General features: G+C 42.9%; 1 protein-coding gene across 3 annotated transcripts in view; it reads right to left on the bottom strand.

Moving 5' to 3' along the window:
• Window positions 1-16,516, bottom strand: part of ptprt (protein tyrosine phosphatase receptor type T) — a 413,934-nt gene that overhangs the window by 224,503 nt on the left and 172,915 nt on the right. For all 3 annotated transcript variants that reach the window (XM_029682684.2, XM_065001673.1, XM_065001674.1), the window contains exon 7: window positions 6,508-6,801. In XM_029682684.2, the coding sequence (XP_029538544.2) occupies window positions 6,508-6,801 (294 nt within the window). The remainder of the gene's footprint in view (window positions 1-6,507; window positions 6,802-16,516) is intronic.

Below are 16,516 nucleotides of genomic sequence, written 5' to 3'. Positions count from 1 at the left end.
TGCGTGCAACGAACGCAAGAGAAGTGACACAATTTCACCTGGTTAATATTGCCTGCTAACCTGGATTTCTTTTAGCTAAATATGCAGGTTTAAAAATACATACTTCTGTGTATTGTTTTCAAGAAAGGCATTGGTGTTTATGGTTAGGTACACGTTGGAGCAACGACAGTCCTTTTTCACAAATGCGCACTGCATCGATTATATGCAACGCAGGACACGCTAGATAAACTAGTAATATCATCAACCATGTGTAGTTATAACTAGTGATTATGATTTCTTACGTTTAATGCTAGCTAGCAACTTACCTTGGCTTCTGACTGCATTTGCGTAACTGCTCCTCGTGAGGCAAGAGCATTGGACTAGTTAACCGTAAGGTTGCAAGATTGAATCCCTGAGCTGACAAGGTGAAAATATGTTGTTCTGCCCCTGAACAAGGCAGTTAACCCACTGTTCCTAGGCCATTATTGAAAATAAGAATGTGTTCTTAACTGACTTGCCTAGTTAAATAAAGATTAAATAAAGGTGTAAAAAATATTTAGGTCTACAATCTTGTCCCTGACATCCTTGGAGAGCTGTTTGGTCTTGGCCATGGTGGAGAGTTTGGAATCTGATTGATTGATTGCTTCTGTGGACAGGTGTCTTTTATACAGGTAACAAACTGAGATTAGGACCACTCCCTTTAAGAGTGTGCTCCTAATCTCAGCTCGTTACCTGTATAAAAGACACCTGGGAGCTAGAAATCTTTCTGATTGAGAGGGGGTCAAATACTTATTTCCCTCATTAAAATGCGAATCAATTTATAACATTTTTGACATGCGTTTTTCTGGATTTTTGTTGTTGTTATTCTGTCTCTCGCTGTTCAAATAAACCCAAATCAACCATTATTATGGAACTGGGATTCCTGGGAGTGCATTCTGATGAAGATCATCAAAGGTAAGTGAATATTGACTGCGCAACGGATATTTATTTTGGCTGGTTTGGGCTCTGAGCTCCGTACTCAGATTATTGCATGGTATGCTTTTTCCGTAAAGTCTTTTTGAAATCTGACACAGTGGTTGCATTAAGGAGAAGTTTATCTAAAGTTCCATGCATAACACTTGAATTTTCATCAACATTTATAATGAGTATTTCTGTGAATTGATGTGGCTCTCAGCAAAATCACCCCATGTTTTGGAACTACTGAACATAACACGCCAATGTAAAATGAGATTTTTGGATATAAATATGCACTTTATCGAACAAAACATAGATGTATTGTGTAACATGAAGTCCTATGAGTGTCATCTGATGAAGATCATCAAAGGTTAGTGATTCATTTTATCTCTGTTTGTGCTTTTTGTGACTCCTCTCTTTGGCTGGAAATATGGCTGGGTTTTTCAGTGACTTGGTGGTGACCTAACATCATCGGTTGTAGAGCTTTCACTGTAAAGCATATTTGAAATCAGACACTGTGGCTGGATTAATGAGAATGTTGTCTTTAAAATGGTGCTTAATATTTGTTTTTTTGAGACATTTGATTTATGAGATTTCTGTTGATTTTTATTTGGTGCCCTGCAATTTAATTGGCTGTTGGCGAGGGGTTCGGGAACCCCGTTCCCAGACAGGATAGACACAAACTCACTTCATTGACAACTTCCTTCACAACAGCTCTGCTCCATGAAGCGGCAAGGAGTATGAATGCTCGGACTTCTGTGGAGGCCGCATTGAAGTAAATGCTGTATGCCACTGCAGACATCGGATTGACCATGCAGAGCCATTAAAGCAAATGTTCACACAACATTAAACACAACGGAGAAACTGGAAACATGCTCCCAAAACAAAGACAACAAATAAATTGACAGTAAACTGGTAAAATAAAGATTTTACTCAAGTTAGTTCATACAGTATAAGGAAATCAGTTAATTGAAATAAATTCATTAGGCTCTAATCTATGGATTTCACATGACTAAGAATACAGATATGCATCTGTTGGTCACAGATACCTTAAAAAAAAGATTGGGGTGGATCACATAGATTTGATCAGGCTGTTGATTGTCGCCTGTGGAATGTTTTCCCACTCCTCATCAATGGCTGTCTGAAGTTGCTGGATATTGGCGTGAACTGGAACACACTGTTGTACACATCAATCCCAAACATCCCAAAACATGCTGTTTAATCAGCTTCTTGATATGCCACACTTGTCAAATTGATGGATTATCTGGGAGAAGGAGAAATGCTCACTAACAGGGATGTAAACAAATTTGTGCACAGAATTTGAGCGAAATAAGCTTTTTTGTGTGCATGGAACAGTTCTGGAATGTTTTATTTCAGCTCATGAAACATGGCACATAGACACACTACATGTGGCGTTTCTTTTTTTTGTCCAGTAAACAGTGCATTCGGAAAGTAATCAGGCCCTTGACTTTTCCCACATTTTGTTACGTTACAGCTTTAATCTAAAATTGATTAAAAATATATATATTCTCAATCTACACACAATACCCTATAATGACAAAGTGAAAACAGTTGTAGATTTCTTTTCAAATGTATAAAAAAACAAAAACAGAAATGCCTTATTTACATAAGTACTCAGACATTTTGCTGCGAGACTCTAAATTGAGCTCAGGTGCATTCTGCTTCCATTCTGCTTCCATCATTGAGATGTTTCTACAACTTGATTGTAGTCCACCTGTGGTAAATTCAATTGGTTGGACATGATTTGGGAAGGCACACACCTGCCTATATAAGGTATCAGTGTCTGACAGTGCATGTCAGAGCAAAAACCATGCCATGAGGTCGAAGGAACTGTCCATAGAGTGCTGAGACAGGATCGTGTCGAGGCACAGATCTGGGGAAGGGTACCAAAAAAATTCTGCAGCATTGAAGGTCCCCAAGTACACAGTGGCCTACATCATTCTTAAATGAAAGATGTTGGGAACCACCTAGACTCTTCCTAGAGCTGGCTGCCCGGCCAAACTGAGCAATCGGGGGAGAAGGGCCTTGGTCAGGGAGGTGACCAAGGACCTGATGGTCAGACGGAAGACACTCCTCAGTAAAAGGCACATGACAGCCCACTTGGAATTTGGCAAAAAGGCACCTAATGTACTCAGACCATGAGGAACAATATTCTCTGGTCTGATGAAACTAAGATTGAACTCTTTGGCCTGAATGTGTCATGTCTGGAGGAAACCTGGCACTATCCCTACGGTGAAGCATGGTGGTGGCAGCATCATGCTGTGGTGATGTTTTTCAGTGGCAGGGATTGGGTGACAGGATAGTCAGTATCGAGGGAAAGATGAACAGAGCAAAGTACAAATAGATCCTTGATGACAACCTGCTCCAGAATGCTCAGGACCTCAGACTGGGGCGAAGATTCACCTTCCAACAGGACAGCGACCCTAAGCACACAGCCAAGTCAACACAGGAGCGGCTTCGGGACAAGTCTCAATGTCCTTGAGTGTCCCAGCCCGAGCCTAGACTTGAAACCGATCTAACATCTCTGGAGAGACCTGAAAAAAAAGCTGTGCAGCGACTCTTCCCATCCAACCTGACAGAGCTTGAGAGGATCTGCAGAGAAGAATGGGAGAAACTCCCAAAATACAGGTGTGCCAAGCTTGTACTGTCATACCCAAGAAGACCCGAGGCTGTAATCACTGCCAAAAGTGCTTCAACAAAGTACTGAGTAAAGGGTCTGCATATTTATGTAAATGTGATATTTCATTTTTTAAATGTTTTAAAATAAATTTGCAAAAATGTCAGTATGGGGTATTGTGTGTAGATTGCTGAGGGGGAAAAACTATTTAATTCATTTTAAAATAAGGCTGTAATGTAACAAAATGTGGAAAAAGTCAAGGGGTTCGAATACTTTCCAAATGCACTGTAAATTAATGGGAGAATATCTTGGGACTAACAGTAACTTCACTGATGAATATATATTTCATGGGATATTGATAAACATTTACCAACCTGGTTTTACAGCATTTTGTATTATTCTGTATGTTAATCAGAGACACCCCATTTAGTATGGTATGTTACGAATTACAATTTGTAATATCTATTATGAATTTGCACAAAGTACACTATGTTATGTATTTGCAAAACGTATGTTACAAATGTTATCATCTAGGTGGCTAACTTTAGCTTGGCTAGGGGTTAAGGTTAGATTTAGGGGAAGGGCTAGATGAAAAGGGTTAAGGTTAGGGTTAGGGGAAGGGTAAGCTAACATGCTAAGTAGTTGCAAAGTAGCTAAAAAGCTGTAAGAAGTTGAAACGTTGCTAATTAGCTAAAATGCTAAAGTTGTCCATGATGACATTCAAACTTGTAACCTTGGGTTGCTAGATGTTCACATTATACGCCCACCCATCCTACTTTAGTTTTTGCCTTAAATAACCATCTGTCTTATGTAACCAAACCAAACGTAACATATCATACTAATTTAAGTGTCCCAGATGTACGTTTACTATGTTACGTCTAGTCGATGAGACCAGGCTGCATTGACAAACATTGACACAATGAAAAAAATAGTGTGCACGAATTGTTGCGCAACAGAGAGATTGAGAGAGATGATCCTATAACGCATCTTCGCCACACACCCCTCCCTTTATTCTAATCTCGACATTTAGAATTATGCTCAAGACACATTCCTCACACATAAGCAGTAACCTCATAAACATTGTCAGGATGTAGCAGTGGTCATTTTCCTTTCAACTGATATCACTACGGTTCAGTATTTCTAACCACCCCCCTTAAACACATACACTACCCAAACTAATGGACAGCAAGGCAGAATGGCTCATTCCAAATGAGCACTGGGTTTGTGATACATGTTGACCAACATGGCATGTCCATATGGTGAATGTACATTGGCGGAGCCATTAAAGGAACATCATAGCAGTTGCCCCGAGGCAGATGAACACTTTGACCAGGCCCTAAACACTGCCCACTAACCTTTTGGCAATGCGGGGGCACAAACTTCCCCGCATGGGTCTTTGGTGAAGCAGGTAAGGGCGCATTCTCTTCTGAGTGACAGTGAGGGTTTTGCATAGGGTCTTTGTTGCCCCGAACATAAAATAACATTATTAACCGGTTCCCATGGTTTTAAAATAACGGTTCCGGAACAGATTAGATCACTTTAGTTTCAGGTTCGGGATCTGTTCCTCAAATGTTTTCATTATTTTCCGGTTTTCGGTTCTGTTCCCCGAACCGCTTCCAACCCTTGATACACACACATTAAAAGTCACATACAGACACAGCTGCACACACAAATACAGTCACACAAATTCACACACTTGCACACACACACACACACACACACACACACACACACACACACACACACACACACACACACACACACACACACACACACACACACACAGTCTCTCTGATACATACAGTACACACAGAAACAGCAAGACACACACACAGTCTCTCTCATACACACACACGGGGTTGATCTGATTAGCTGTCACTTTATCAAATGAAGTGTGTCTTTCTTCCATATGCTCCCTATGCTACCCACTGGGCTAATAATTATTATGGAAAATTGCTCCCACATAAACCCCCCCCCCATCCCCCTTTCCCAGAGAAGCCTCTTCTTCCTGCACATTTTTAACATCTCAATTATCATTATCTTTGATTTGAGCTTGAGCTCCCAAGGAGTATTAATTAGAGAGACACTCGTTTTTTTTCACCCTCTGGTAACGTGTAGGTTTTATCATCTCATCCTGAGTGATGTCTTCAGTGAATAAGGGGAAGTACTGGCATAGAGTGAGGCAGCTTCCCAAATGGCACCCTATTCCCTATATCAGGGCTCTCCAACCCTGTTCCTGGAGAGATACCCTCCTGTAGGTTTACACTCCAACCCCAGTTGAAACTAACCTCATTCAGCTTATCAACCAGCTAATTATTAGAATCAGGTAGGCTAGATTAGGGTTGGAGTTAAAACCTATAGGACGGTTTTGGAGAGCCCTGCCATACACAGTGCACTACTTTTAACTAGACCCTTAAGGTCCCTGGTCAAAATGAGGGCACTATATAGGGAATAGGATGCCATTTGGGATGCAAACGGAGAGACTGGGGGAATCAGGAAGTGTGACCTTCTGAAGCCGACTGGGCGAAAGAAGATGGCGGGCCTTATGGAGGCAGGTGATACACAGTGAACTCATTGACGGTTGCACGGGAAATCCATTTGGTTCTCGTTTTCCGCATTTTGTGGTGGCACTTGATGGATTCAATAGCCTACACAAAGACAATGGGAATGTACAGTAGGTGCCATCATCAAAGGGTCAAAAAAATGAACCCAATGTACAGCATTGAAAGATTAGCAGTAAAAGCCCACACACTATCCTTGAACTAGGAGTATAGCTCTTCATTCTTCGCTAGTTCGAAGGAACCCAGGAAAACTAAAGGTAGCAGTCGCTAAGGCGTCAGCTAATGGGGATCCAAATGGGGACCCAAATAAGCACATCAACACAATAGAACAACAGATACACAGTATAGACACATATACCACATTGTTCCACTCACCAGCACACTTGGTCCGGGTGATGAGCGGAGGTCCTGGAGGTCCTGTGCCCCCCTCGCCGGGCCGGGTCAGCAGAACCTTGATCTCGTACTCCACGTCGGGGTCCAAATGCCAAAGCTTGTAGGTGGGGGCGTCCACGATGTGGGTCTCGGCCCAGTTGCCTGTAGTGGTGCGGTACTCCACCTCCTTCAGGATGATGGGGCCATCCCCGATGATAGAGTTGGCGTTGGGCTTGAGCCACAGGTAGGTAGCACCCACCGCCAGGAGCTCCGGAGGGGCTATAGGTGTGGGGGGAGCTGAGGGGGCAGAGAGAGAAGACCATGGACATTAGAATATAGGCCTAGGTCAGTGATTTCCAAACTGATGTGGTTACATGGTTAAGTTCACTGGATTGTGTGCGGGAAAAGTTTGGAAACCTTTGGGATAGGATGAATGAATTGGCAGCATTATTTGTTCAGTTATGAAGGAATGCCATGGAACATTTAAACTCGTTAATATCAAACACTTTTTCACAAAATTAAATTAAAACCAAGCAGACTTGAGTGGGACCCACCCTTCTGCCAGAGCTAAATCGTAACCCAACTAAACTGATTGCCTGCGGAAGCATCACATCCAATGAGGTTAAGTGCCTCACCCTTTCCTATATCCTTTTCTGCGTGCTACCCTGCTCTCCACTCAACCAGCGCAGCCCTGATGCCCTGTGACACTATCCACAGGAGACGGCATGGGCTTCCAGTGCATTGACCGGTTCCGTTTCTCTCTTTCCTTCCTCTCGACAGGGAGGAAAAAGAAAGGAGAGAGAAAGACAGTGAAAAAGAGAGAGATAAACAGAGAGGGAAACAGAGAAGGAGAGAGAGAGGAGTAAAGCAGAGGAGTGGGTAATAATCCTCATCTAAGCATGAGAGACCGCCCATGAAGGTACCGAGCCATGCGTAGCAGTGGCGGACCCAGTCCCCTATTAGAGGGTGTTGCTCAGTGTGTGTTCCCATGTAATCAACTAAGCCAGATTACCAGGCCACATTTAGCTCCTCTGTGGTTGGAGAGAGTGTAAACTGGAGCCAGAGACTGAAGAAGCTGCAGCTGTCTTGAGGTGATACTCAGGGAGAGTTTACTCTATGACTAAAGATGAATTAGGTAATACTTGATTTGAAATGTACAGTGTCCATATAAGGACACCCTCAGAGTTGCCTAAGGCTGTCCTAATGTAGACACCGTAGAAGTGAAGGTTAAGAAAGACCACATAGAGGTTCAGAACTTGGGTTAGGAGTTTTTCCCTGACTATGTGACCCTCTGGGCCCTCATTATAATGATCAACGAACGTTAATACCCCCCTCTTGCGAGGGTGACAGAAAGCGTTCAAACGTCCTAACAATAATGCTATCATCATGCGGTTTAAATCTGCTGTTGTAATGGATCACGACCATTTTGTTAATGTTTGCCAGTGAGTTATGGAAGAATAATGGTCCACACTCTAAAGCAAAGTCTGGTTTTAAGAGCAGCGTCTCTCAAACTTTGTCGGAGGCACATTACAATATTCATTCTGTTTGCATTCTTGAGAGTAAATGCTTCATCTATCATCAGGCTCCTCTTCATCTCGGGGAAGTGGTGTCTCCAGAAGGTGCAGAATGATTATTAAAGCATTGCTTTCCCCCCTGTTCCATTAATACATGTGCAATACTTCATATAATTTGGTACGAGCATAGACCCGTGTCAGCACAACCTATCAGCAGTCTTCTCAACGCCACTTGAACACCGCCGCGGCATGGCCCAACAGAGAAGCACATACGTTGGAGACTGATTTCTGAGGAAAATGTGCCATCCAGGTAAGCCATCATTACGAATGGGAGAGTGAACAGGGAACAGGTGAGGCAACGTTTACAGGCAGGTAAAAGCAAATATTATGGTATGCTTTATTTTGATTGTGCATGAGAACGTATCTGTTGAAATAAAAGTAGACGGATAGGTACATGAGTAAAAGGCAAAAAAAATCCCACTTAGAAACATGGAAATTCTATTGATATAGTATGATTTAGCCAAAGTCGAAGTAACCCAGGCTTTAAGTGTCAGTGAACAAATAAAGAAACATAACAAAAGCTCAAATCAAAAGCCTGGCTTTGCCCTTTTTCCCCCTCGCTGTGTTTTAAATGCATTCATATTTAGAAGCTTGCCGCATGTATCTCCACAGGAAGAAAGCTGAGAGCACTCAATCACTCACCCCCCCTCCGTCTCACTCTCTCATCCGCTCATGCAAAGAGGAAAGAACCATCTACCACCCTGAGACACACAACCTGGGAGCAATGATCCTATAGAGGGGATTGGGTCTGTGAGAGCACACACAATCTTACTCACAAAAATCACATCCATAAACTTACTCACTCCATCACACACAGAGAAACCAACACACACACATACAGTAAATTCACACACACACACACGCACGCACACACACACAATCTCTATCCAACACACACACCCTCTCTGTTCGACACGCTTCCTCCTTCCATCTGATTACTAATCAGTGACGGCGGTCTCTGGGCCTTGTACTGCAAGGCGATGAGTGAATAATTGCCCCTATTCTCGACAGCTGCCGTCCCTCCGAGTCATTCACACAGGAGGCCTGGGACTACCATTACCACCACCATCATCAGCACCAGCAGTGGACCCTAAAGCAGATGCTGGCTGCCAAAATGGAAATAAGTCCCAGACTTTATTGTGCGTTTTCCTCTATGATTTTATTCATGTACAGTGCATTCAGAAAGTATTCAGACCCAGTCCCTTTTTCAAAATGTTGTTATTGAGCTCAGGTACATCCTGTTTCCATTGATCATCCTTGAGATGTTTCTACAGCTTGTTTGGATTCCACATGTGGTAAATTCAATTGATTGGACATGATTTGGAAAGGCACACACCTGTCTATATAAGGTCCCAAAATTGAGAGTGCATGTCAGAGCAAAAACCAAGCCAAGAGGTTGAAGGAATTGTCCGTAGAGCTCCGAGACAGGATCGTGTCGAGGCACAGATCTGGGGAAGGGTATCAAAATATTTCTGCAGCATTGAAGGTCCCCAAGAAAACAGTGGCCTCCATCATTCTTAAGTAGAAGTTTGGAACCACCAAGACTCTTCCTAGAGCTGACCGCCTTGCCAAACTGAGCAATCGGGGGAGAAGGGCCTTGGTCAGAGAGGTGGCCAAGAACCCGATAGTCAGTCTGACAGAACTACAGAGCTACAGATGGGAGAATCTTCCAGAAGGATAACAATCTCTGCAGCACTCCACGAATGAGGCCTTTATGGTAGAGTGGCCAGACGGAAGCCACTGCTCAGTAAAACGCACGACAGCCCTCTTGGAGTTTGCCAAAAGGCAACTAAAGGACTCTCAGATCATGAGAAACAAGATTCTCTGGTCTGATGGAACGAAGATTGAATTCGTTGGCCTGAATGCCAAGCATCACATCTGGAGGAAACCTGAAATCATCCCTATAGTGAAGCATGTTGGTGGCAGCAGCATCATGCTGTGGGGATGTTTTTCAGCTGCAGGGACTGGGAGACTAGTCAAGATCGAGGGAAAGAAGAATGGAGCAAAGTACAGAGAGATCCTTGATGAAAACCTCCTCCAGAGCACTCAGGGCTTCAGACTGGGTCGAAGGTTCACCTTCGGACAATGGACAATGACCCTAAGGACAGAGTCAAGACAACGCAGGATTGGCTTCGGACGAACCCGATCAAGCATCTCTTTAGAGACCTGAAAATAGCTGTGCAGCAACACTCCCCATCCAACCTTACAGTGCTTGAGAGGATCTGCAGAGAAGAATGGGAGAAACTCGCCAAGTACAGGTGTGTCAAGCTTGTAGCGTCATACCCAAGAAGACTCGAGGCTGTAATCACTGCCAAAGGTGCTTCAAGAAAGTACTGAGTAAAGGGTATGAATACTTACGTAAATGTTGTATTGACTTTTTTTAAATGCATATTTGCAGAAAATATGGGGTATTGTGTATAGATTGATGAGGGGGAAAAAACGATTTAACATATTTTAGCATAAGGCTGTAACGCAAAAAAATGTGGTAAAAGTCAAGGGGTCTGAATACTTTCTCAATGCACTGTACATGCATGTCTTTTTCAAATTTGTGTGATTGTTTTAAAATTGTTAAATTAATACACTAAAAAGCATCCCAAAAGGCATCCTATTGGCACCCCAAATGGCCTGCCTTATAGGGCTCTGGTCAAAAGTAGTGCACTTTGTAGAACAAATGTTGCAAATTAGGACACAAATGCTGCCTCTTGGGGGAGGGAGCGACAACAATCTAGACAACAATTTAGATATCAGTGCTCTTGTATCTGGTCTTGTACCTGGCCTTTTTATTAATTTTGTATGTTGTTTTGGGCATATCAGAGTTGTATAAGGTGAGTGAGAGTTGAAATAATATGAGTAGAGAAAGTAATTTGATCAAAAAGCTTAAATTAGAATATTGGGGCCCATTGTCTGAAGTCTGGAAGGTGTAATGGTATTCTGCATGCTCACTTTACCCCAAACATTACCCGTGTTACTGTGCCTCCAGGACCCAACTGTATCTCTGCATCTCCATGTGATATGTCCTGTAACAACAGCCACAAGAATGTGTAGGGCACAGAGGCATGACCTGGATTTACAACAACTTCACCAATCTCAGGGAGCCAAAGAAAGAAAATATGGAGATGACAAAAGATGCCATCTGAACTCAAGGAGGCTTTTTATTCCTAAAAAGGAAAATCCTCAGGACATAGACTAAAAGGAATACTTGAAAGCAGTGTTTCCCCTTTGAAATAACAAAACATGTGGAGAGTGGGAGGGAGACAGAGAGACGAAACGGCCGTGTGACTGTTGTAGTCTATCAAAGCAACAAGTCAGGTGTTGCATGCTATCAGGCCAAATGCCCTTATCGTAGGCACTCTGCTAAATTCACTGCCATTTCCTGGTGTTGATAGTTTTGTAGTGTGAGCTAGCCACGCCGTGGCTATCAGTGCATGCTTTGGCGCATGCAGGGCGAGACCAGGGCCCTGTAATTTCCCCTAGTCTTTATCACCTGGCAATCCATGGGGAGTTTTTAAATCGGGGGACAATCACACGGTATCAGATCAGGCCCTGGTGGGCACAGGAGGGAAGATAGCTGGAAATGGGGAGGAAAAGGTATAAGGGAAAATGGGAATTTGTAGCTGTGAGACATCCATTACCTAAATCTGTTTTTACCTTGCACTTGCAAAAAAGAGAGAGGGAGAGAGGGAGGGAGTGATGGAGAAAAGTGAAGAGATGCACGCTGAAACGTCATTAGCCCAAACTACCAACCTCCGAGGTCCCAGCATCATTATCAGCACAAACCTATTTCTCAGCCCCCTGAATTCAGCAGAGGCACACCGATAGCCCCAAATGCTTTCATGTGCAGTGCACTGAAGGGAACGCCACGCCGCCCAGGAGTGGGCCCTCGGAGAGTTCTGCTGATTAAATCAATTTATTTAATGATTTTTTTCAGGGACCGGCTCCCTCCACCTTTATTGAGAGCTGATAACATCTTGAGGATCTGAGCAGGAGTCATTTAAGGTTGTGTAACAACAAGCCATTAGGAATCGTAATATCTTTCGTATATCTCTCTAGTATCTGCATGTTTTGCAATGGTATCATAGTATACCTCGAGGCCCATTGCTTTGAATGTATTAAAAACATTTTATTTATACATTTTATATCAGTAGTGCCACAATTTGACCTATGTGGAAGACACATGGAGTCTTATCTCCATTCTAGGGTGATTGGATATGTATTTGGGGGACCACATTGTATTGTATATATAGCTCCCCACGGCTAATGTATTCTCTGCCTTTGTTGCCTGTGCCTGTGATGTTACTTTCCAGTGCATGCCCACAAAGAATGCTTTAATCAAAAGGCAAGGCAACACAAAGGCCAGGGTGGAAAATATATCTGAGTGAGGATATACAATGATATAGTCAGTGAGTGAGAGTGAGTGAGTGAGTGAGAATGCATTTACTTGCACACAACAGGAGTGAGGCCCAGGTAGAGAGCCAATGAAAGACATATCCCAGGGGGAGATGTCTCCCCCACAGGAGCCATGGTAATGAAACCTCGATCCCCACGGCTCAAAGGAAACACAGCGCTGTGGACACCTGGGCCTGCAATGCCAACTCCAAAAACACACACGCGTGCGCAGACAAACACAGACACACTCCAAACCCATCTCTGTTCACTTTATGACACATCCACACACAGTCACTCTCTGATGCCAGAAGAAAAAGAAGTGAGACGTACTCCCTCTTGGCATAGGGGCAGCAGGGTAGCCTAGTGGTTAGAGCGTTGGGCTAGTAACCGAAAGGTTGCAAGTTCGAATCCCTGAGCTGACAAGGGGATTCTGTCATACTGCCCCCAAACAAGGCAGTTAACCACCTAGTCCTAGGCTGTCATTGAAAATAAGAATTAGTTCTTAACTGACTTGCCTAGTTAAGTAAAATAAATATGGGTGAAAATATAGCAGATATTATTCAAATATCGTCCATTAAAAGTTGCAGCTTGCATGATGCTGCAGAATTCTATGGCACGTTATTTAAGTGTGAACCACCATTAATGCTAGTTTGACAACCAGAGGGCATCTTTTTTTGTAAGAGCATAGGGACTGATTTTAAGAAATTTTGCTTAATTAATTTGATTAATATTATGGTGTTTCTATTCCAAGAATAGAAACACCATAACATGACGGTACAACGTGAAGGTTGGGAGTAGGCTACAGTACTGGGCTATTTAGCTAAAGAATCCCTGTGTTGTGCGACCACACAGAAAACCGGGGTTCAATTCCCTGACGGGGAGGAAGGAGTAGGCTGTCCTTGTAAATAAGAATTTGTTCTTAACTGACTTGCCAAGTTAAATAAAGGTTACACTAAGAGCATAACATTTCTACACCCTCATTTTCTAATTCTAGTCTAACCAATACCCAAACGGAGGTTCAGTGAAAATAAAAATCTCATTCATTTATCAAGACCAGACCCCATGCTTGTCTCAGAGCAGTGCGAAACGGTCCTAAAATAGTTGTAGGCTATTGCTTCAAATCCTATTGCTTCTACCTTCATTATGTTCTTTAAAAAAACAAGACCTACACCACTTTTAACAGCACATTACTCAACACTAGTGAGACTCGAGTCGCCTACAGTAGGCCTACAGTATATTGAGAAAATGATGTGACTCTCTGGAGGATATTTCTGTAATTCAGTGATATTTATTCCCACAGTAATTCATTATGGATCCATAACTAAATAAACATCAGCATTTTGAAAGATTATTTTTCTCATTATTTTATTAACGAAAGCATAAAGATGCCATTATTAGTTACATTGTTTTAGATTAAACGGGCAGACTGGCACTAAAGAACAGAAAAGCGGGAACGTTTCCCTCGCCAGCCACCCAGGCGCTGTATAACACACACACACACCCCTTAAAATGTTGCCAGTGTGGCGGTCCCCCCCTCCTCTTCCTCCCTTCCCCATGGGCTAGGTTGGTCTTCTGTGCGCGGCTTTGTGACCCATCCCATGCCCCCTGCCTTGAAACTCGTGCGCCCACCACTGTTTCAGTAGACACAACAGCTGGAGAACTGCAAGGCAATCCCATTGTGCGCCACCCGGGAGCCATTACCAATATGACCAATATATTTTGTCCTGCTAATAACAGGGTTAATAATATATCTGTGAGAATATCAAACGGGCTTTTATATAATTCTAAAATAATAATAATAAATCGCTTTGTTTAAAAAATAACATTTTGGAGATGATTTCGTTTTCAAATAGCGTAAAATGAGCGAGAAAAAGACCATTCTTGAACATGGGGTGAGACATTGTTACTCATTTGTAAATAAAGCCACTTTGTTATTTACAATGATTTATTTCTGTTTTTAGAGGGATAGAAACCAAGAAACTACAGTTATCTCATGGGTCTCCAAGTCAAGGACGGCACAGGGATTGAACCAGCATCTGTAGCAACACAGCATGCAGTGTCTTAAACCATTGCACCACCCAGGCGCTGTATAACATAACTGGTCGGGAGTCGCCTACAGTACTACAGTAAGAGCAAAATAATCCTAACAAAATAGAATAATAAAAACCTTAGTGTAACAACAGTTTTAGTAATACTGAAGTCGTGCACAATTATCAGTTTCTATTTAGGTTTATGTCATCCATTCTTTGTCAGTTAGAGACAGTAGAACCCAAAAGCATAACCAGTGTTCTAACTTCCCCTTGCGCTGGTCCGGAGCAATGAAGTGGTGACGCAGGGTACCGTACTAAACCACAAATTACTTTTAGTGGAGCAACCACTGTATATCAGCTGTTTTGAAGTAGTTACTGTTTGGTCGGTACTGCTGGAGGGGAAAAAGACTATAGGAAATAAATAAGCGCGCGCACGCGCACACACACACACACACACACACACACACACACACACACACACACACACACACACACACACACACACACACACACACACACACACACACACACACACAACCTCACCCACCCCCACCACACGCACACAACCGCCCACACACCCAAACCAAGACACAGACACACACACACAACCTCCCCCACCACACGCACACAACCTCCCCCACCACACACACCCAACCTCCCCTACCACACACACCTAACCCCTACCACACACACCCAACCCCTACCACACACACGCACAAACCAAGACACACACAAACACAACCTCCCCACCCACACACACACACACACACACACACACACACACACACACACACACACACACACACACACACACACAAAAACAGATAAATAAACTGGCAAATAACTGTTTGAAGTGCTAACTCTCGGCTGGCTGCTTATCTCCTCTGAAGTATTATGGCTCTCTAATCCATCTCTGTAACTCAGCCTCTTCACAGGCTGCTTCCTGCCTCAGCGCACCGCAGCACAGCCCCAAATCCTCTGGTAATGCTGTCTTCCTGGGCTGTCTCCTTGGAGATAACGTAGGCCTCCCCATTTCGCCATCATACCATGACAGCTTCCCTCTTTCTCTCCTGCTTCCCTAGCCCCCCCCCCCACTATCACTGTTATAGTGGATGCCCACCGCGGGCCCCTCCTCCAGTGTCCCTCTGCTTCTCTGTAGGGGCCCCATATACTCACACCGAGGGGCCAGACTGATCATCCGGCTGCACTAGATAAGCTATGGTGGACTCAAAGGGAGGTATGAGTGCTATATCATGAACCAAGGGAGGAATTTGATTGTGTGACTGTTTGTCACCTACTTCTGAGCCAGGGAGAAAGAGAGAGAGATACAGAGAAATAGTAAAAGAGAGCGAGAGATAAATTAAGTGATAAAATATACAGACCACAAATTCCAATTGGCTATACTTAACCTTTTTGGGATAGGGGGCAGCATTTTCACTTTTGGATGAATAGCGTGCCCAGACTGAACTGCCTCCTACTCTGTCCCAGATGCAAATATATGCATATTATTATTAGTATTGGATAGAAAACACTCTGAAGTAGAGGTCGACCGATTATGAAGACCAAAAAAAGCCGATACTGATTAATCGTCTGATTTTTAAAAAAAAATTAAAAAAAATTAATAATGACAATAACAATACTGAATTAACACTCACTTATTTTAACTTAATATAAAACATCAATAAAATCAATTTAGCCTCAAATAAATAATGAAACATGTTCAGTTTGGTTTAAGTAATGCAAGAGCAAAGTGTTGGAGAAGAAAGTAATATGTGCCATGTAAAAATGTGTGCCATGTAAAATATGTACCATTTAAAAAAGCTAACATTTAAGTTCCTTGCTCAGAACATGGGAACATATGAAAGCTGGTGGTTCCTTTTAACATGAGACTTCAATATTCCAAGGTAAGAGGTTTTAGGTTGTAGTTAATATAGTATTTATAGGACTATTTCTCTCTATACCATTTGTATTTCATATACCTTTGACTATTGGATGTTCTCATAGGCAATACAGTATTGCCAA

The sequence above is a fragment of the Oncorhynchus nerka genome, linkage group LG15, assembly GCF_034236695.1.
Source record: "Oncorhynchus nerka isolate Pitt River linkage group LG15, Oner_Uvic_2.0, whole genome shotgun sequence".
NCBI classification, from domain to species: Eukaryota; Metazoa; Chordata; class Actinopteri; order Salmoniformes; family Salmonidae; genus Oncorhynchus; species Oncorhynchus nerka.
Note: the sequence above shows the minus strand (reverse complement) of the source record. Positions and strands in the feature narration are given on the sequence as shown.